We start from the raw sequence: 22,365 nt of genomic DNA, 5'->3' as shown, positions 1-22,365 counted from the left end.
CAAATAAATTAGATTTTTATTGAGAACACAAACATTCTGGTTTTCACCATCAATATAATTTCATTAACATTTAAGTTCACTCCAGTTATTAAATATATGTATTAACTCAATCATTTCATGATGTAGGATATATTATTTAAACAGAAAAAAGGGAACAAATCCAATGATGTTTGTACAAATAGATGAATAAATAAACAAAAGCAAAAAGTAAACATAATCTGCAGTAAACAAAATAACTATCCACAAATACATGATCATGCAATATGCTGTAAAAATCAAATGAAGTCTCTAGCATGATTACATTGAAGCATGAAAATGAAGTCTCTTATAAATGATGCATTTCCCAGAATTCCTGCATAAGCTTTTTGATTAATCTGGCACAGTCCTTTAACACTGATTTATTTTGGTCACACATGGCTGATTCACTGCTGTGCACACTGGAGCCTGTCCACTGGGCCAAATTCCGAATCTTCAGAATCCGAGTCGGAAGTGTTAGAACTGGAGTCATCAGCATCTGGTTCATTCTATAATATATTATCCAGATATAAATATAAATAATTTACAGAATATTATCTGTATGGAAATAATCCTGGTCCACAAACCATTATGTTTAAATAGATAAGATACTCTTAGTCTACAAAGGTATCTTTTAGAATACCTTAGGCCCATTGAACATTATTTGGATATGATTGATAGAGAATATTCCTAGTCTGCCAATTTACTGTAATGAGTAATGTAAAATTGCACTTGTGAACTCAGCATATTTACACCAAACTCGCATCAATTTTCATTCATATAAGCTCAATGCCCCTATCTCATTCCACTAGCTCGCCTGTCATTTCTGTATTACCCTTCTCCTGGCTCGACTGATCTGTCTCATTATGTAGTACATCATCGGACCATCCAACATGTCATGCAGTGCAGAAGGGTCACTTAAATTCTCCTCATCTCTCTCTTTCCTATTCTTCTTGGTTGTCTGTCAGAATAATTCATCATCATTTATTGCATTAAAAAGAGAATATTTCCCTCAACTGAACACAGTTTCATTCAATCTATTAGCAAATATTCAGGGCAAATATATAATATCATTAGTTTTGCCCTGGTATTAAAAGCTACCTTTTTGAGGTTGGGTAATACGGTTGGCTCCTCAGCGGTGGGGGCCCAAATCTTCACATCATGATCCAGACCACTGGTGGCCATAACCGGGGCAAAAGGATGGGGCTCCAACACATTAATCTTGTGCAGAATATCAAAAAAAATTATTGCTTATCTTTGAGCAAACTTCAAACAAAATTCAGGTGTATATACTTATTGAAGTAAAAAATATCTTACAGAACTAACTTTTACTATTAAATAATAATCTGACCTGTGACGTTGGGAAAGTAATCAATTGTAAAATAAGGTAGCTTGGATGAAATGCAGTTTAGAAGTTGAAGTTTATTAGATATGATAACATACCACTCCACAATCATCTCCCTCCATGAATTGTACCACACTCTCTGTCTCTCTGTCCCAAAGGAAGACATGGCCACAGTCACTCCCACTGACAACAAACTCACTGTGGGGGCCATAAAAGTTCACTCCCTTAACTGAAACAAACACAGGGGAATGACTGGCATTTATTCAACAACTTCAACATTATTATCCATGTAGTTATAATAATAATAATAATAATAATAGAAAAGTCATTTTAGTGTATAAAGTATTACATGGATTAATGCCAGATTACTTAAATGTTTTTAAATATGTATCAGAAATTAGCCAGAGGCAAACAAGAAATTCCAACTCAAATTTATTTTATGTACCCAGGACAAAGACTGAGTATTATAAGAGATCTTTCAGTGTTTCAGGTAGCAATACGTGGAATACCTTGTGTGAAAACACCAGAAATTCAAGAAGTGTTGTATGTTTTAAGAGAAACTATCTTAGAGAATACCATCATACATTTTAATTTTGTTTTGTATTTACTTATTTTATATTTCACATTTATTATTTATCTTATATGTACTCTATTTCTTTTAAACTGTGTTTTACTAATACCTGTCTGTATGTATGTTATAATGCAGGACCATATTGAAAACTAGCATTGTTGCTAAACTATGTCATCCTGGATAAATGAAAGAAAAAGTGAGCAAGCTCACATACCCCACGCTTCCCCAAAACTCGACAATGCAACACGTAATGAATGGCACAGTGCATTTTAAATACACAGTATAATTCAAAAAAGGGGCATTACTTGCAAAAAATCATCACATCAAAACTTCTTGCATATAAGGACATTCAAATCTTTGTATGTTACAAATTTAACTGGGCTGAAGTTTCTAGATAAATAATGGAATCAAAATTTCTTGGTAATATACAAATCTATACATTATTCTGAAATACCTACAAAGTTTCAGGAAATTCAGTGCCGGAATTATGCTGAGAAACTGTTATTTAAATTCCTCAGTGATTTCGATTTGTTAATGAGTGCAAGTCCATGTCCAACACATGACAGTTTACACATTTAAATAATTGATGGAAACAAAATTATGATGTAGTCATATATGAATCTGTTTATATACTGTACTTCTGAAATTATTTAAGGCAAAGCACACCAATTTGAAGGGGGGGGGGGGGGGGGGAGAACTATCGAAGATGGTGTGTGTGTGAGTGTGTGTTTGTGTTAAACCATTAATATTTTGATCTCAAAATCAATAGGGGTCTTTTAAGGTCATAAAATATTTCACATAGAATTTCATTATAAAAAGCTGATTCCAGTGGAGTTTCTTATTACCTAGCTGGAAAGTTTCTTCAATAAAAGGCAAAACTCTTAAGGCAAAAATAATGGAATCGGAATTTCCTGGTAATATGCATATCTACACACTGTGTACTAAATATCTGCAAAGTTTGTCCAAATTCTGTGCAGCGGTTTAAGAGGAGTTGTGCTGACAAACTGTTCATCTCTATATTCAAGATATGGCCAAAAACCTAAGTTGAAAAGTGCCGAAATTCCCAGAAAAAATAATGGAATCAGAATTTCCTGGTAATTTGCACATCTACACACTGTGTACTAAATATCTGCAGAGATTGACCAAATTCTGTGCAGCGGTTTAAGAGGAGTTGTGCTGACAAACTGTTCATCTTTATATTGAAGATATGGCCAAAAATCTAAGTTGAAAAGTGCCAAAATTCCAAGAAAATATAAAGGAATCGGAATTTCCTGGTAATATGCACATCTATACATTGTGTGCTAAATATCTGCAAAGTCTGACCAAATTCTATGCAGCGGTTTAATAGGAGTTGTGCTGACAAACTGTTCACCTCTATATTCAAGATATGGCCAAAAACCTAAGTTGAAAAGTGCCGAAATTCCCAGAAAAATACGGAATCGGAATTTCCTGGTAATATGCACATCTACACACTGTGTACTAAATATCTGCAAAGTTTGACCAAATTCTGTGCAGCGGTTTAAGAGGAGTTGCGCTGACAAACTGTTCATCTCTATATTCAAGATATGGCCAAAAATCTAAGTTGAAAAGTGCTGAAATTCCCAGAAAAATACGGAATCGGAATTTCCTGGTAATATGCACATCTACACATTGTGTCCTAAATATCTGCAAAGTTTGACCAAATTCTGTGCATTGGTTTATGAGGAGTTGCGCTGACAAAAAAACAGGACTGACGGACTGACTGACTGACTGACTGACACACTGACTGACTGACTGACGGACGGGTCAAAAACATTATACCTCACGCAACTTGTTGCGTGGGGTATAATAAAGGCTTTATTATTATATTATTATTCAACATTATTATCCATGTAGTTCTACTAAGTCATCATTCCTTGCTTCAAATAATGGAGAATAGTAGATTGTACCAGGTATTCTCTTTTGAAGCAGATATAATTGCAATAGGGTTAGTATAGCACATATTGATCCAAAGAACATATATATCTTCCTTGATTTGATTTTGGATCAAAACTACATCCCTACTTACCAGTGGCACTATTTCTGTGACCGCCATATCTGTGGATGTAGTCTGCCCCATCGGAATGTGTATTATCAAACAAATAAATATCATCATCATTGTATGAGCCCAGTACCTCTGGAAAGATGAATATAAGGTACATTCTAATAATAGGTTCACATCGACAGATAAGTGAAATGCATATTCTATTTTCATTCTAGAGAAAATTGTCAATAAAACTCAACATTCTCCTTCTCAATAAACAATATAACCAGATGCATCAAAGTGAATCAGCGGCCCTAATGTCAATGAGATTCATCTTCAACCTGCCTAAAACCCTAGGAATCTCAGAAGTTTTGCTTAAGTTTGAGACGGTGAGGACTGAATGTGTAACTTAGAAAAAAAATCTGTGCTTCTTTATTTTTTTTTTAATCACCTACCTGTTCCATTGTAATTATACACTGCACATGTAATGTCAGCTTTGGACTTGCTGTCAATCTAAGAGAACAACATACAATTATTTCATTTTCTAACACATATCGGATGTATAATAAACAGTTATATAGATATTTTCAGATGGCTTCTGGACAGAAGTGAGCTCCATGTAATATACTGTCTTACCAAATGATGAGGACAAAACTTTTTGACAATTCCATCTTCAGTCTGAAAAAAACAAATGGCACGCTGACAACACTGCTCATTTAAATCATTCTGCACTTGTATTGAAAAATCAACAAATATGCTTCTACACTATAAAAGGAAGGCTGCTTGTTATGAATTCTCTTGGTATCTGTTGTTTTTTATCATTATTTTTGGAGATTTTCAAATATTCTGTGTATCATTTTGCCATCCCAACACTGAACAGATACTTCAACCAAACCTTAGTTGTAGCATGAGATGTTTGATTTAATAGTTACAGTGTGTCTTTATTGCTTATCATCTCCCTAGAGCTACAACCAAGGCCCTATATAAAAAGCTTGAGTCCTCTTTTTCGAAAGTCAGCTTGTGCCAGATTATGCTGAATTTGTATCAGTTTATTTTGGAGAGAAAATAAAATGTTGAAAGTTTACACGCAGATGCTAATTGGATGCTAAATTCCAGATGGATAAATAAATCATGTTTCTGCAAGACTGTCCATACACAGATTTTTATCAGGAAAGATCAATTCAAAAATCAGAATAGGTGAGCTAAAAATCATACAAATAGTTACAATCAAGGATTCATCTAATGGCACACTGTTTTAATACAGTCAATGACACATTTCATTAAATAAATAAGAAATACTCACATCTGCAATTTTTCTTTTGTCATAAATTCTAAAATCAGGAAAATACATTTTCATAAATTATATGTATGTTGTTTGTAAGCTTATTTGATTTTTATGTCTAATCTGTTGTTAGGAATACACTAAACACAGGTAATCAGAGATTACAGAGCTCACCTCAACAAATGTTGTCTTTAAGTAAGGCAAAGTCCCAAACTAATAATCTAGTAGTGTGCATCCCTAGATGTAACATTTATGCAATTTTGGTCCAATAGAGCTTGCAGTAACTTGGAAATGGACTTACCTAAAAACTTTGAACTAGTCACTCATCCAGAAAATGTAGGTCATATCCAGCATCTGAAGCAAGTTTGAGAGTGTTCACCCTGTGATGCACCATTCAGTTTGGTTCAGATAGTTATTATAGTTTACTTTAACCTGGTCACTCATCTGAAAGATGTCTGTCAGATACAGCATCCAATGCAAGCCTGGTAGTGTGCATCCTTAGATGTATCATCCATGCAAGTTTGGTCAACATAGGACTTTTGGTTACTTGGAAATAACACCTGCTCTAAAAACTTTACCCTGGTCACTCATCCGGAAAATGTAGGTCAGATCCAGCATCTGAAGCAAGTCCAGTAGTGTGCATCCTTAGATGTATCATCCATGCAAGTTTGGTCAACATAAGACTTACAGTTACTTGGAAATGAGACCTGCTCCAAAAACTTTAACCTGGTCACTCATCCGGAAAATGTAGGTCAGATCCAGCATCCGAAGCAAGTCAAGTAGTGTGCATCCTTAGATGTATCATCCATGCAAGTTTGTTCAACAAAGGACTTATAGTTACTTGGAAATGAGACCTGCTCCAAAAACTTTAACCTGGTCACTCATCCAGAAAATGTAGGTCAGATCCAGCATCCGAAGCAAGTCCAGTAGTGTGCATCCTTAGATGTATCATTAATGCAAGTTTGGTCAATATAGGGCTTATAGTTACTTGGAAATGAGACCTGCTCCAAAAACTTTAACCTGCTCCAAAAACATCAACCTGGTCTTTCTTCAGCTGAAATTGCAGCATCTGAAATCTTGACTGGTACAATGAAACATACTAGAAGCATCCTCCATGCATCTCTGATTAATATAGGGCACAGATGTACTTGAAAAGAAAACTGCACCAAAAACTTTAACCTGGGACGCTGATGCCGAGGGTATTACATAAGCTCCCCCAACTTCGTTGAGGTGAGCTAAAAATGGTACATGTAATTCAACACTTTTATAGGTTTTGAAAAAAAAACTTCCACACAATAAAATACATATTCTAAGGCTTATTTGCTTTGCTACTAGAACATCTGTAATTCATTTCTGAGATAATCCATGGTTTTGTTAAAGTGTCAGACACAAGACTTCACTATCAGCATGCATTAACATACATTATGTTCACTTTCATATAATAATATATTATATGCATATTATATGCACACTAAGTACATGTACCTAATGTATCTATCTCGGCCTCCAACACAAAATTCATTTGAGTTGACAGGATTTGAATGGATGCTATACAGGGGGACCCTACGATTTTCCCACTTTGTCTGACACAACCTAAAATAACAAACACTGTGTAAAACTTGTGATAAGACTGGTTAATAAAATATTTTTGAAAGTTTTTGATTAAGAAAAAAGATGTCCCCCAAAAAACTACAATTCTTACTTGTTAGGTTTATCATCACGCAAATCAACTGAAAATACTATAGCATCTTCACCACAGCTTAGAAACACATGGGGTGAGTCTAACTCCAAAGCCAGCTGGGAAAAAAGAGTACACAGTGACACAATTAATTTACAAATTGCTGCTATCTGGATGAAAAGACAAATCATTAATTTACGCTTTTACTTTCCTTTATACAGAAATAGTATCTTAGAAGTGAATGAGTAAAATTTTAATACTGTGCCATTCAAATTATTAAGGAAAATGAATGGGCAGTTTTACCTTGTGAGCTGCACCTTTATGCTGTGCTAACTTCTTGGTCCCTTTACATACACCTGTCAGTGATAACTCAGCCAGTCTTACTTGACCATCTCTCGCACAGCTGACTACATGACAATCACCGCTAAATGGCATAAACTTGGCCTACATTGCAAAACCCGACCAAGAATTACACAAAGATTATCAGTTTTGAAAATTAAAAACACAATCTGATAGAAAATTATTGCTATAGCACAACTCCCATCTCCTTGTATTCCAACAAAAAAGTGCATATGAAAATAAGCATCTAGGGCACTTTTTGTTTTACTTGAAAAATACTTCATACTGTATAATAAGTTAATTCTATAGTTCTCCACTGTGTATCCCTTTTCTTTTTTTACTGGGAAAAAGAAGTTTGAAGTGTCCAGCTGATTTCTTAAAAGATCAATAAATGTCACTTTTAATTAACAAATTCTTAACAGTTCTGACTGATAGAAATTGCTCAAGGGTGATTCCTACTTTGTAAAAAAAAAAAAAAAATTGACAATTTACAAAAAAAAATCAAACCATAAAAATTTACCTTTAATACTGTATACAGATTTTGATTTAAAAGGGTCAATTTAAACTGTAAGCTCTTAAGAAAGGCTACCTGAAACACATTGCCTCTATGACCACTGTCATACACAAGTGAAGGTCTCTTTTTTATCCAATTCCATAAAATCACATTCAGATCATCAGAACCACTAGCCAGCAAAGTACCTACAATGAAAATTAAATCATGATTTGTTATGTAATTTCTCTGTCTTTATTCATATTTCACAACTTAACAAAACAGGAAATGCCTCATCATTAACTCCTACATGTAAAAGTGACTAAAAATAACTTCTGGATCCACCATTTTGTTACTACTTAAAATATTTACATAGATTGAATGAATAGGCTGAATTGTTATTTTACACATCATATGCCTGTAATTTTTTGTACATCTGTACATATCCAAGTACTTGTGACAAATATTTGTCTGACTTCTAAACTACCAAAAAAAAAATGCAATGACTTTTGAATTTACACATCAAGCATTATTTGCCAAATGTGAGTATTACTGCAATGATGAGAAATTCAATGTCTGAAATAAAATAGCCCTGTAGAATGAGTGAAAGAGATTACCTATTCTGTTGAAGCTGAGAGCATTGACACATCCATCATGGTATTCCATCTTGTATTGAAGTTTGAATCTCTGCACCATTTGTAAGCTACCTTGCACTTTTTCCCGGAATATTGAGGGTGGAGTTTTGTTGGAGTACCCCATCTCTCGCTTGCTGAGGTCTTTCAATGCAAACCATGATTGTTTTGGCTTTTCCTTGTCTTCTTCTTTTTCTTCCTCAGAATCAGATTTCTGGTCATCTGATTTTGATTTCACAGATCCCTCATTATCCTCTATTTCATCATCTGAAAAGTCATCAGAATCAAGGTCACTTTCTGTTTCAATGTCAGCCATTTCACCTTGACCTTCAGTAGTATTCTCACCCTCATGCTGGATAATTTCATCATCTTCACTGTCTGAGGTGATACGTTGAAATCGGTATTTGCGTTTTTTTGTTGGGCGCTTTCTAAATGCGCCAATGTCCGAGTCATCATCAGAATCTTTGGTTTCCATATCAATATTGTTTATCTTTGATGATTCTGGTTCATTTGCACTATCACTTCCTACTGCTCCGTCAATAGGACGTTCACTTATATTATTCTCAGATGTAGTGGCAGAACTGTTTTTAACAGACTTGGCCTCTTCATGATCAATTTTATTGTTATTTTGTTTTTCCGTTTTTCTCTTTTCAGTTTTCACTTTTGAGTTACACTCTGAATTAGTCCTTGATACACATCCACTGTCTGTCACACACTCTGAGACTGGCTCGCTGAGATCTAGTTCAGACATCGAACAGTCTTTCAAACTTGGTGAGCGTTCCGGCCCAAGACCACTATCCTTGGCACTGTTTGACATGGGAGACTTCTCAAAGTCAATGCCGCTATCATCAAACTTGGGTATGCTGAGATTTAATTCACTCGAGTTATTGGCTGTGAGATCTGATCTGAAGCTTTCTGCATGAAGTGAGCCGTCACAGAGGCTTGTATCAAAGCCTGATTCATTTTGAGAAATCTTGTGGTTGGATATAAGACCTTCCTTGACTGCCTTGTTGTTGGAATGTGAAGCCTCTGGAATTTTCTCTCCTTCACAGTCTTCTACACTTTCCATTGCTTCAGCCATCTCTCAGAACAACTGGGCCCCCAGAATCTGTCTGTCTCAGATTATTATTGCAGTCACTGTCAACTCTACAAATTCAATAAATATATTTCAAATGTTTTACAGGATTAAAATCTTCAAGGAAATAGTTTGAAAAGGGAAAAATGAAATTGTCAGTAAAGTTCAAGGTAGAGGTGAGTTTGACATTGCAAAGAGGGAGAGGAATAATGCAATTAACAAATTTTGAGATGAATTGAAGAAGTATAACTGTGGGAGGTACTGATCGCAATTTATCATTTCTTCCTTTTTCCAAAACTTCAACCTCTCCTTTCAATCTTTCTTGCCAGGATTTTCCTTCCATTTAATGTTGCATCCTTAATCATCCTCCATGTCATGCTTATCAAATATGCAGCAAAGACACTCTTCTAGATAAAAATTTGGAACTAGAATGTCCTAACCATGTTAGTCAACTCTGCATGACTTACAACTTTAAACAGGGTAAAACTTTTTTTTTTTTACAGCTGATGTATAAAATGTTTCAAAAGGTCTAAATACATATCATATTACTGAACAGTATTTCATTCGAGGGCCGAGATCAACGAGGGTTAATGAAGAATCACTACACATACGCAGTTTGCTAACGTATTACAGAATGTAAATTACACTGTACTGTACGTGTAATTTCTAGCAATCCTTGTTCTAGTTTATTAAATATTATGCATAAAAAAATTCGCAAAGAAAACCTATCACTATATTTCTCTTATCTAATATTGGCATCAAAATTTACTACTCAGTGCCCATATTATGACGTATTAACAAATTTATGGCGTAAACAATGAAACCTGACCAGAAAAAAACAATCGCAATTTTAGAACAGCATCAACACTTATTTATCTACAAAATATAATCGAAGCGATACAGCAACAACAAAGGAAGCTGATACTACGAGTCAAAGAAGCTAAAAGAGTCTGTCATTACAACAAAACATATCTAAAATATCAGCTGTCAATTGTTTTTACCGTTTTCATCTTTTTTGTTTTCACTCTGCTTCTCTAGAACTCTGTAATCTCATTGGTTGAAATATTAATGAGAATAAATTTTACAAGAGATTCATATTTTTTCATATTTATTATTCCTTTATATTCAATGCATTAAATAACAAATAATTAACCTTGCATAAAAAAAAATCAGGAAAAAATTTCTGCTGGACAACTTCCGGTATGAACTTTGGTTGTGTTTTTATGGAGTTTTTATTTACAGCTGAATGTTATTGCGACATGTCACAAGGCATTCGAAATGGCGAGACTGTTTAACTCCTTATTTAGAGATCTAAGGGCATTATCACTCAATAATATTGAATTTTTTCAACATGGAACAAGCAGCACACATGCCAAATTCCATCAATCTTTCTGCATGTTGTATGAGCACCTTGACAGGTGAGATGTTACTGTGGTGAGATAATTGGCAGGAAATTGTGTACAATTCATGAGAGAATTCATTGTGGAAAATCTTTTGGTTGTATTGTCAGTACTTCCCTTTAAAATGATTGACTGCTTTTTGCTGTTTTAAATTAATTAAGTAATAGAAACTTGAAAGCTGTTTTATGTAAAAAAAATTCTACAAATTTTGCAGAGGCATACAGCCATCCATTGAACAAATAGTGCCACTTCTTCCAAAGTATGATTTGTCAGCAGACACACAAGCTAATGGATATCGCAGTCTTCTGAAGGTTGTCCAAAAATGTTGCATAAACCTTTTAAGACTGTCTCGGTATGTCAATGCAAATCGCAGTTCTTTATTTTTCCGAGGGAACTTCTACAGCAAGGAACTTGAGGCCTATGTGATATGCCTCGGCCAGTTAAGAGCCACTCTTTACTATGCCCAGAAACTTGTAGTTTACAGTCAGGAAGGGTCATTGTTTGCTGATGAAGACAATTTAAATGATCCTGTAGTAGAGCGCTTGATGGAGGAAGTAGAGAGCCTGGGTCAAAATTGTTTCTATGGACGATGTTTAGGTTTCCAGGTTTGTTATCAATAATTTATACCTTGATTCACTGTACTCAGCATCTTTTATATCAGACTATACTTTTTTAATTAAAATCATCTGCAATATTCAGTTCAATTTCAATTCACTTTATTGACAATTACCATGTCGACGTCGGCATACAGTCATGACATAAAACTAATTAACAAGAATAATACATACATATACAAAGTGACAAATGTGAGTTGAACAAAATAATGTAGAGTATATTCACATATTTCTAAGTATTCATTGCTGACTTTCTTTTCTGGTGTCAAAGCACTTTTTCAAAAAACAACATATCCTTCTAGCAGTTGTAATATTTGTAGGATTGACAATTTTTCTATAAGTAAGATATTAACAATCATCAGGTAAAATCATGCTAGAATTTATTTGATCAACACAATTAAATGCCATATATTTTCAGCTTCTAACCTGTATATTTTAGTTCTGTGAAAGCATGCATAAACCTTTAACAACAGTAGCTGTTGCTATGGCATCCTTCAGTGAGGGATATCTGGAGAAATCAAACTTCAAACAGCTGACCACTTCTGTGATTCACAGTGGGAAGTATTTTATGAATCCTGAACTCAGAGCAGAACAGGTGAGTTCATTTATTGACTAGGCTACCATTTTGACTGAATTTCTTGATTTATTGTAAACATTCTTAAAGACTAATACAATCAAAAGCCTATTGTAAAATATGAATATAATGGTGCAATCATTTATTGGTCTAGACTAATGAATGAATGCACAATTAAGATGAACAGATTTTCTGCTGTTTCTATAAATTAGTCTGAAACAGACAGTGGTGAATTTTAAGTTGTGCTCCTCTTTTTTCTGGCAGATTGTGAGCGTAACAAGAACAGCAAGTGTAGAATTCTGCAAGAATTTCTGGTCCATAACAGAGTCTGACATTATGCAGGTAAAATAATCATTAACTTGGCATTATTTCTGTACTGTCCTAAAAATATTTTTCTACCAACAGTGATTTTATTTTGCTTAGGCCCTGCCTTCTTTAGTTTGTCCAGCCATTAAGGTGAATGAGGTGATGTACCTGAAGCCAGAGTCTTTTGAATTACCAGCTGTTAACTCTGACAATCCAACAGACATGGTTACAATAACAGCTCCCTGTGCCCACACTGGGCCAGGACCAGTCAAAGTCAGACTGATGTCTTTTGAACCCAGGGAGGGGCAGGTACTGATTTTTTCTTTGATTTGTTTGCAAATATTGCTTTCACATATGCTCTTCAATTGTATTACATGTACATGTATAGTTCATTTCATGTGTAATACATGAGATGCTTATATTAAATGCTATCAATAAAGATGACGTTTTTCAAGTCATCCGTTTATACACTTTTGATATGTTTGTTTATATATACCTGTAGGTGCTTCAAGATGTAGTTTAAGCTTTACATGTAACCCTTCATTTTTCTGTTGACAGGTCTTGCGGCATGGTAATCAGAACCCTCGTCATCGCCTCCCAATGTCTAGCAGTCTGTTGATCCATTGTCATGGGGGAGGATTTGTAGCACAGTCGTCCAAATCACATGGAATCTACCTCAGACAGTGGGCCAAGGATCTCAATGTTCCTATACTGTCTATAGATTACTCCCTGGCTCCTGAACAACCATTTCCTCGAGCCTTAGAAGAGTGCTTCTTTGCCTATGCTTGGGCCATCAAAAATTGTACAAAACTTGGTAAATGACTGTTTTGTGTAAATTGGTTTTCAAAGCATAAAATACATGTCATGAAAAATGAATTTTTTATGTAATGGTAATTAAATGAAAGAATGCTTTGTCGAAATTTATGTTAGAGCTATCAGAATGTCTACAGGCAAAGTTTAATTGTTATTCATTACTTCTTTTGAAGAAAGGGAAAAAAATCAGTACACGTCTTTTTACAAATAGTTACATAAAAAAAGATGATTGTATACTCTGGAAACTTTTAAAGGATCATAAGAAAGAATAGAAGCTGAATTTGCAAACAATTTGATACATTTTGTAGGTAATAAATACATTTAGATTGTTGATTTGTGGTATGTGATGTGATGTACATAAATGTATTGGGCTTTTAATGCCTGATTTTAAATTTACAAAGACTTTTCATGATATGATGCATAAATTGCAGGCTGGACAGGAGAGACCTTGTGCTTGGCTGGGGACAGTGCGGGAGGGAACCTGATGATCTCAACTGCTCTGAGGGCAGCATCTTGTGGTATCCAGATTCCAGATGGGATAATGACTGCATATCCTGTGGTTTTGGTGAGGTACACACCCTCTCCTGCCCGCATCCTTGCCCTGATGGATCCTCTGTTACCTGTAGGAATCATGATGAGATGTCTGGCAGGTAGTTTTCTATTTCCATATTAAAAATAAAGCAAGGGTCATCAAAGAAAATCTCGAAGACTGCTAATTGCACTTAAACTAATGAAATGTTGACTTTTTTTGCTGATGCTGTTATATGTGATATTTATACATACAGTTGAACTTTGGTATCTTGAACACAGATATCTGGAATACCATGGATATGTCAAAGTAAATGGGAAGTCCCTACCACATATTTCTTAAGTATTTTACCCTCGATATCTTGAACCCTTGGATATCTGGAATTATATTCTCGGTCCCATTGAGTTCAAGATAACGAGGTTTGACTGTAGAATGTTTGTGATGTTACAAGCAAATTTTTTATCTATCTTTAAGCATATGCTGGGATAGCAGACAAGGTGGAGAATGCAATAGATGAACCTTTTGAGATCATTGAGGCAGATGAGGCACTCCATGAGGAGGACATCTTTAACTACAAAGACAAAACTGGTAACAAGGGGGACAACTTCTCCTCCATGACAAGTAGCTGTCATTCCATTGAATCTGTGGAGAATTTAGATGACCAGGACATTTCTGGACAAAATATCTCAAACAGATGTCACTCCATTGAATCTCTCCATGCCCTGGAGGAGCCAGATATATCTAGTCAGCAATCCTCTGTTCTGGAGGGAATCTGTGCAGATTCAGATGAAGACATTACAATTTTAAAGACAGTTAATCGAGCATCTGAGTCTAGTGTAGAAGAGGTAGAACACTTAACCACAGAAAACTCTGAGGAAATTATTCTAGAAAGTTCTGAAGAGGAGGATTATGATATTGTTAAACCAGAAGACATCTCAGAACCAACCAATGATGACACAGCAGTGAATGATTTTACCCTTCCTGCATCCAAATCTGATGGACATTTACAACAAAACCGACCAGGTCATAGCTCCTGTGTGATGGACTTAATGGCAGGGTCATTGACAAGATCAAATATGTCAGGAATGCAGCATTCAGTTTCACAGGACAGTAAAGAAAAGCTGGAATTGGACTTGTCAATGATAAACCATCAAAGTCACTCTCTTACTCACAGTCCTTCCTGTCCGGAGATCAGTGAATCTCTGCGATACGGATTCACTGGAAAGTTCACACCCCAGTACACCAAGGAAGTTCACAAGAGGTTCAGTCCTTTACAAATGTTCCGGAAACATCCAATTGTAAAGAATCCTTACATGTCACCATTCCTTGCTCCTGATGAAATGCTTAAGTGTCTACCTCCTATAAAAATGGTGGTAAGTAGGCCTGAATGTTTAACCTCATGTGAATATGTTTGTAAATAGACATGGATAGACCTCAAGATATGTACCTAGACCACTGAATTCCTATAAATGCTAAATGTGTATTCCAAACTATAAATGCAGCAATTGAAAAATATTGTATTTTGTGAAATGTCAAAGAAGAAGGAAATTTTTTACAGACCATAATTTCAGTGCAGCTGTGCTTGCAATAAAGATAAGGAAACTAGATCTGTTATTTACAATACCTGGAGTATGATATATGCAGGTGACCTATTGCTCTCTGTTTTTGTCTGCCATCATCATTCATCTGTGATGCATTGTGCTTCATGCATTAACATTTGAATATTTTCAGTGTCTTCTCTGAGGCTTTTAAACCAATGTTAACCAATTTTGGCATATAGCATCTATTGATCTTTTAAAATCTTCTTTATTCCTGGACATCAAGCAAACATGGCCCCAGGGTCAGGGGTTTTGGTGTTAGGGTGGACTATTGATCATATAGTGAAAATGCATTATTTTGTAAAAATTTTCTTTTCTCCTCCTGTAAATTTACCAGACAAACTAAGTGCATAGATATGGTGAGCAAGGTTACCTCTTCCAAAATTGTGAAAAACATGGCCCCCAGGTTAGGGATTCTGGTGTTAGGATAGGATTTTATTGATCATATAGTGAAAATGCATTAATTCTTTGAAAATCTTTCCTTCTGCTCCTAGGTATTTAGCAGACAAAGTAAATACATGGTTATGATGAGCAAAGGTGCCTCTTACAAAATTTTTAAATTCATGTCCCCTAGGTCAGGGATTCTGAATTAGGTTAGGGATATTGATCAGAGGAGGGATCTAGAGGTAGGTTGGGTTCTATTATGATCATGATATGAATATTTACTCTGCTTTAAGAGAAGTTATTTCCCTTTGTTATTCACTTTGATAATTAATCAATGTGAGTAAGTACATGTAATTGAAAGGTCAAATGAATAAGTGAAATAAAAGAAATGGCATTTTACAGTAATTGATAGGTAAATTAAATAAAAGAATTATACAAAACCTTTAATACGTCATGTTATGATATACAATTCAAAATATACTTCCATAGTTTTTGATAGTCAGGTAGAGTTGTAATAATAGATAAATGAAAATGAGACATAAATACCTTTTTGTATGCACACTAAATATTATTCAAAGACCAAGACAGGCCAGTGGTAAGGAGATAGTACTGAGTTTAGTATTTATTGCAGAGCAAATTGGGTGATATTGATAAAGAGTGAAGATAGCACTGGATAGAGTGTAGATAGCACTGGCATATACAAGCAAATTTCTGAGTTATTGCTGATTAACAGACTGACTATGGTATTTTGCTGATCCAGAATCATCCCTCTCTTGTTTTTTTAAGTTTCAGTTTATTTTGTGTAATTACATGTATTAAATTGATCTTACAGGGTTATATTATATTCAGGTGACTGTTAAGGCCCTTGGACCTCTTGTTATAGATTATATTCAATTTAAAATGTATGTATCTGTAAGCATTGATTCTCTAAATATGCATTTTTTACAAAGATGATACATGTACATATGAAAAAAAACAACAAATTTATGAATGACAGGCTTTATCTACATATTATTTTACCTTTGTGTTTTCTAAAGGCCTGCCACCTAGACCCACTGTTGGACGACTCGGTCATGTTTGCTCGAAGACTGCGTAGCCTTGGTAACCAGGTGGAGCTGTATCCAGTGGATGATCTTCCTCATGGTTTCCTCAACTTCTCCACTGCAAGCAAGGAGGCAAGACTGGCATCAGATGTTTGTGTCGATAAAATACGACAAATTCTGCAACTCTCCACATAATACAAAGAAGATTTGTTAGAACCATGAGCAATATAGAAAAGAGCAGGGAAACTGATTAAGGCTTTTTATTGGAGTATGGGAAGAGAGGTTAGATATGGCTAACACTCATTGCCCTGGAAGAAAATAGTCATAAATGTATTTATATTTACTAATTCTTACTGCAATTGTGTTTTTTTCATTTTCTGGAAAGAAGTGCATTGTTAAAATTAATACAATTAATTTTGTCTCTATTAATATTATTTTTTAATTTTTTTATAGCTAGTGAACATTAGCCATTCTACTTTTCCGCGATTTTATTGTCACAACCTGTCTGCTTTTCTGCAAGTATTTCATACTGCTTTTCTGCGATTGATATTCACTATATGTAATGTGTTGTCTCCTTTTTTGGATACCTCTTTTCCGTGATCATGATTTTTAAATGGTCATGGTCAGCGCTTATCATCAAACATTTGAGTACTATCTCACTGTGTGATAAAGATTGAGTGAAATTTGCATTTTGCACTGGTCGGTGCTACATTTTAGATGTTATGGAAATTGTTCATACAGAAACAAATATTATATATGGAGCTCGCACAGAAATGTGAAAGCAAGCATATTTTTTATGTGAATCTTTTAATATTTAGACCAGTGGTTGTTTTTAATCTTTGTTTTATCCAGTGCTAATGGTTTTATATCAATGTTCTTATCTAGTGCCCTACTTATACTGTAAACCAACTTTTATTCGCTTGCGAGAAATATCCATGAGTTTCGGGACCTGCTTTAACCTGCGAATATTAATCACCATGAACCATTTCTTTTGCTTTGCATTTGAAGAGAATTTTTCATCAGTTGCAAAAATTTATCATTGCGAATTGATTTCAGACTGATGAATTGGGAATAAAAGATGATGCGAATAATAGTTGGTTTACAGTAATCCTACTTGCATTTCCCAGTGGTAAGCATTGGGCAACAAGTTTTACCTGGCTAACTGAAGGGGTACGCGTTAAAATAAGTCATGAAAAAGCAAAAAATATAATCGCAGAAAAGCAGTAATACTTGACACATAAAAGCAGTATTTTTTTCACAGAAAAGCAGTGTTGAATTGCGGAAAAGTGAAACTGCGTTAACATTATGGGGCAATTATTGTTGTTTTTTTTTTTTCTTCACAAATGAGCTAAAGGCTTAACTTTTATAATTATTAAAAGATCTTTGGGAAAAATGGGATTAAATTTGTTGCCCTTTTAAAACATAATTATAAAGGATCTCTGGGAAGATCAGCATTATTTGAAACAAAGCAAAAACAGAACGTAGTTGTTAAAATCTTACCATACAGAACTAGTGGGCCAAATTTTTCTTGTTTTTTAATGTACATTCAAATATTAAATGAATCTGCTTTTCATCTAGAGTTGAGTCACACAGTCGGGATTTCATTTTTTTCACAGGGAATTTTAGTAGAGATTTTTATATGCTTTCAAAAGAACAGTATGACTTTGTTTTCAAAATTATTTATTCATGTCTTTATGCTTAAATCAATTATATAATGCACTGTATTGATTCAATTTTGTTCAAAACATGACTTGAGGACCAGGAAAGTTGTCTTTTATAAAAAGTTTAAACATACAAGTATAAGTAGAAAAGATAATTAAAAAACAACGTAAGTAAAGGTTGACAGATATGGAACCATCCTAATGTTGTAGATTCAAGTTTATTTAAATCACCAAACATGGGCTGAATTTAGAGCCCAGGGTTCATTGTCAAAGGCAGGAAACACACAACTTAATGAAAAGGACTTATGGAACTCTGTTTTACTTGTGATTATAAATTTTTGTGATATTGTTGATTTCAGAGATGGTGCTTGCTGATAGTATTGTATTGCATGTATAGTTATAATATTCGATAATATGGGTTCTAGCCATAGAAGTAATAGTCAGTTGTGATGTTTTTTGGCATTGTATTCAAACAATGGCGTAAATTATTTTACATTCAGAATTTTATCCAAAAAAATAGCAGATAAAATTTATTCATGTACCATAATTGTGATATTTTTGACATTGCACCCGTGCATGTCCAATATTTTTGTCCTTTGTGATACTAAAAATATATTTCCATTAAACCATGATAAGATAATACCTAAAATGTGTAATTAGTGCCCTTCTTATCCACATGTTAAGTGCATGATATAGAATACATTTGTGTACGGTAATTATTTTTGGAACACACCAAATATCTTAATACATGTACTGTATATACATGTATATTTCATTGTCAGAGGTAAAACAACATCAAAAGCACAAGAAATGTGTTCACATATTTAAAAAAAAATAACCATTAATGTTGTATTTCATATATGACGTATACTTGTACAATTATATAACATTTTTTTGCTTTGTAATTTTAAGAACCGATAGTATACAACTTTCTCTTAAGATCCATACTAAATACATTATCCTCCTCTGGTGCCAAGTGCAGGGTGTCAGAATCTTTTTTTGCCATTACACGTTTTTGTGCTAAGGCTTTGGAAAGATATTGAAAATGCATGTACCTGGTATTCTAGAAAAAAAAAATCTTCACCACAGGACATCTGTCAGACAAATTCGCTTCTGGATATTTTGCTTGATTAAATGGAATACACCCTGTACCAAAAGTTTAAATTCATTTTCTTGGCTTTAGACCATGGGGAGTGGCAGAATTGATCATGTACTGAAAATATGTAAAAATCTTTGCTAAAGTTTTTGGTCCACTCTGCTCTGCAGCTGACTGGAGTTTACTTAATCCCTTGGAACAGTAATATGTGGGTAGGGCTGAGTTTGAAAAGGCATGTAATCTTTAAAAAGTTTCCTCTTTACTCACAGATGTTGACAGACTAACTGTTACAAGATTGAGCTAAGCAATATTAGCCAGACTTCTCCTAATATAAAAAAAAAATCTACCCGGTATGTCCCTTGCATTCATGTTTGATGCCTTAGTATTGAATTTAGCTTAAAAATGTTACAGATCTTAATATACAGGGGTATTTTCACCCTTTCACACTTGTGAATAATTTTGCCCCATTTTAAATTCACCCAGATATAGTTGACATGTTTAAGAGATAATGTTGTCTTCCTTGAATTCACCCAATTTTAAATTTGCCCTCTTGGAGGAGGAGGGCGAAAGGGTCAAAAATAGAATTGGGGCAAAATTTTCCTTGTATACAGTATTTAACAAACTGTTAGTATGATCATACTAAGCAATGTATATTCCAAACTTGTGAAATTCATGGCCCTAGTTACAGGGTTCATGCCTTGGAGTGGAGCTAAGTTTGAAAATGAATTTCTTAACCTTTAAAAATATTCTTTACTCCTGGATATCTAGGAGATATTCAGCTTATTGCTCGAGTATGTGGAAAAAAAATTTAAAATTTATTTATTTATTTATTTATTTTTGTCTTGAACTGTGACATGTGAGCTTGAGATAAATGTGGCTTATAACTAGATAAAGTTGCGAAAAAACCTCAGGTGACTATCAAGGCCCATGAGCCTCTTTTTTTCTAGGCATGGGTCAATAGTCAGTTTTACAATTTTAAGAAAACAATTACTGTTTTTTATTATAGATAATATCTTTTTTTTAATATACATTGCATACATTTTGATTTTTAAGTTAAAAAAAAATTTACTTATCGTTTGTAAATTCTGTCTTTTAATGCATGATTATATAATTTTATAATTGAAAAGGTGCTTTTAATGGAGATATTTTTGAACTTCTTGTTAATCACATGATTTATATTTATGAGGTATGTTTTGCAATTTTTGCTCAAAAGTTATTTACTTCCAAATTTGAATTAATGAATATAAAAATATACATGCTATATATTGTAAGAATCAGATATGTCAGCCAGGAACGATATTCTTGCAGTATGTGAATGAATAATCAGGAATAATGAACCCATTTCAAATTAGTACTTACAAAGAGCTTCAGATTAATTTTCTGATGTGTCAGGACAACATACGTTGGTCAGGAGTGCATGTATTGTTTAAAGTGACAGTACGGCGCATCTCATCAAAAAACTGACTAGATAAAATTTTCCGACAAGATTTGGAATTTTTTTACTACTCATAAATGTATAAACTTTCAGAAAATTACAACTTTTACAATTAAATAATTTGGATTATTTCATTATAATTAATAGTTATTTATGGGACGTAAATATATACATCGCAACGTGTTCGGGGTTCCACATTCCATGCTATGCACGCATGCGTAGTTTTCATAAACAAAACAGCATGGTTAGAGAGGGAATCCCGGTAGGCCTGCTACATTGACAAAGTCGACCAAAAAGAAAAAGAAACTGAAAATAGAACTTGAAAAAGCAACTTTCATGACTAAAATTTAGTTTGGGGATTAATAAAATCGCTGGATAAGGAAGAAACGGGAACTCGGCGACACTCACGCAGGGCTCTCGAAGGTTCTATTTGACAGGTTTGTTGATACTTGTTATCATTTCTCATTTTCCCGTCGCTTTCAAAGAAAAAAAATAGTGTAAACTCAACATTAAAAATACATCTTTGACTTATAAACATTGTTGCCATTTGAAATGCTAATTTTTTTTAACTGTGCAGAAAAATATTTTGTTTGACATTTGCCGCGATAACGTATGATTAGTTGGTTTTCCCTTTCTCGGACCCCAATACACAAAACGTAAACATTTGTACTTTTAATTCTGTTAAATTCGCCTGAATGCAGACTAAAATCTTTACGATTATTATTTTAGATTATTTTATCAGAAAGTTATGATAATTTGTGTTTTTGAAAATTGCTTTCACCTAATATTCATTATAACTGTAAACTCTACAGTGTAGGCACGTGCCGTTTTAGAATTCACGTGGTACAAATAAACAGATCTAAGATTGCTCCAGTTCGTACGACCCTTGATTTTCCGGCAGATTCTAATTACGTTAATTTTGTTTGAGTAGAGAATATTTCTGTTTCTCAAACTGCTTACATCAACTTTATACCTTATTTCTTAATGACATATTGGGTAAATTTGGATGAAATAGCACACATTTTGCAGCCGTACTGTCGCTTTAATCAGTCTGGTCGAACTCCCGAACGGGGGTAAACGGAAATGGGAAATCCATACCCCCAAACGGGGGTACGAGCATGCGCAGATGCTTAAAAATGTGCGTATTTCACGCAAAAAGTAGGGGTTTACAAAAATCGCCGGTGCAAAGTAACGGATTATTTGGCAAATGTAAAACCACTCGGAAATGATAGATTAAAGGTGTTTTTAGAGTTTGTATTTTACAAAAATATAACTTTATTGTACAAATCGGGATTTATTCACTGGCAAAGTTGGCGATCTTTTGCTCCTTGACATGCAGGTATTTAAGATAAAACATTCGATAAACAGACATAAGCAACTAATACTAAATTGAAATTATATAAAAAATGTATTATTCTACATTATATCTTTTATTTTCATAATAAAATGCAAGAAAAAATGGTGCTAATATCGAATTGTTTAT

The 22,365-nt window shown here is 34.2% G+C and overlaps 2 protein-coding genes across 2 annotated transcripts; one reads left to right on the top strand and one right to left on the bottom strand.

The window, feature by feature from the left end:
- On the bottom strand, positions 1-10,459 carry LOC133197232 (DDB1- and CUL4-associated factor 8-like). The gene is made up of 14 exons (XM_061333157.1): positions 10,431-10,459; positions 8,340-9,500; positions 7,822-7,931; positions 7,197-7,337; positions 6,918-7,012; positions 6,701-6,808; positions 5,237-5,264; positions 4,570-4,611; positions 4,389-4,446; positions 3,979-4,086; positions 1,459-1,589; positions 1,117-1,236; positions 851-976; positions 1-524 (listed from the first exon to the last, which is right to left on the bottom strand). The coding sequence occupies exons 2-14, from the start codon at positions 9,433-9,435 to the stop codon at positions 423-425; spliced, it is 2,265 nt and encodes a 754-aa protein (XP_061189141.1). The 5' UTR covers positions 9,436-9,500; positions 10,431-10,459; the 3' UTR covers positions 1-422.
- Positions 10,460-10,654: 195 nt separating this feature from the next.
- Positions 10,655-20,608, top strand: LOC133197231 (hormone-sensitive lipase-like). The gene is made up of 9 exons (XM_061333156.1): positions 10,655-10,847; positions 11,044-11,434; positions 11,883-12,038; positions 12,282-12,359; positions 12,441-12,632; positions 12,882-13,137; positions 13,568-13,786; positions 14,140-15,038; positions 16,685-20,608. The coding sequence occupies exons 1-9, from the start codon at positions 10,708-10,710 to the stop codon at positions 16,883-16,885; spliced, it is 2,532 nt and encodes an 843-aa protein (XP_061189140.1). The 5' UTR covers positions 10,655-10,707; the 3' UTR covers positions 16,886-20,608.
- The last annotated feature ends 1,757 nt before the right edge of the window (positions 20,609-22,365 follow it).

The sequence above is a fragment of the Saccostrea echinata genome, unplaced genomic scaffold (genome assembly GCF_033153115.1).
Source record: "Saccostrea echinata isolate AGI-Se365-2 ecotype Australia unplaced genomic scaffold, CSIRO_AGI_Sech_v1 ptg000030l, whole genome shotgun sequence".
Lineage (NCBI taxonomy): Eukaryota > Metazoa > Mollusca > Bivalvia > Ostreida > Ostreidae > Saccostrea > Saccostrea echinata.
This window is presented reverse-complemented; position numbering and strand designations above follow the sequence as displayed.

Excerpts from the sequence above, each read along its gene's own strand:
- LOC133197231 (XM_061333156.1), top strand. The coding sequence starts at position 10,708 with ATGGCGAGACTGTTTAACTCCTTATTTAGAGATCTAAGGGCATTATCA. Across the intron at positions 12,633-12,881 it reads TTGAACCCAGGGAGGGGCAG|GTCTTGCGGCATGGTAATCA; the intron begins GTACTGATTTTT and ends TTCTGTTGACAG. Across the intron at positions 13,787-14,139 it reads CATGATGAGATGTCTGGCAG|CATATGCTGGGATAGCAGAC; the intron begins GTAGTTTTCTAT and ends TCTATCTTTAAG.
- LOC133197232 (XM_061333157.1), bottom strand. The coding sequence starts at position 9,435 with ATGGCTGAAGCAATGGAAAGTGTAGAAGACTGTGAAGGAGAGAAAATT. Across the intron at positions 6,809-6,917 it reads CGTGATGATAAACCTAACAA|GTTGTGTCAGACAAAGTGGG; the intron begins GTAAGAATTGTA and ends TTGTTATTTTAG. Across the intron at positions 5,265-6,700 it reads GGCCGAGATAGATACATTAG|AATTTATGACAAAAGAAAAA; the intron begins GTACATGTACTT and ends TCCTGATTTTAG.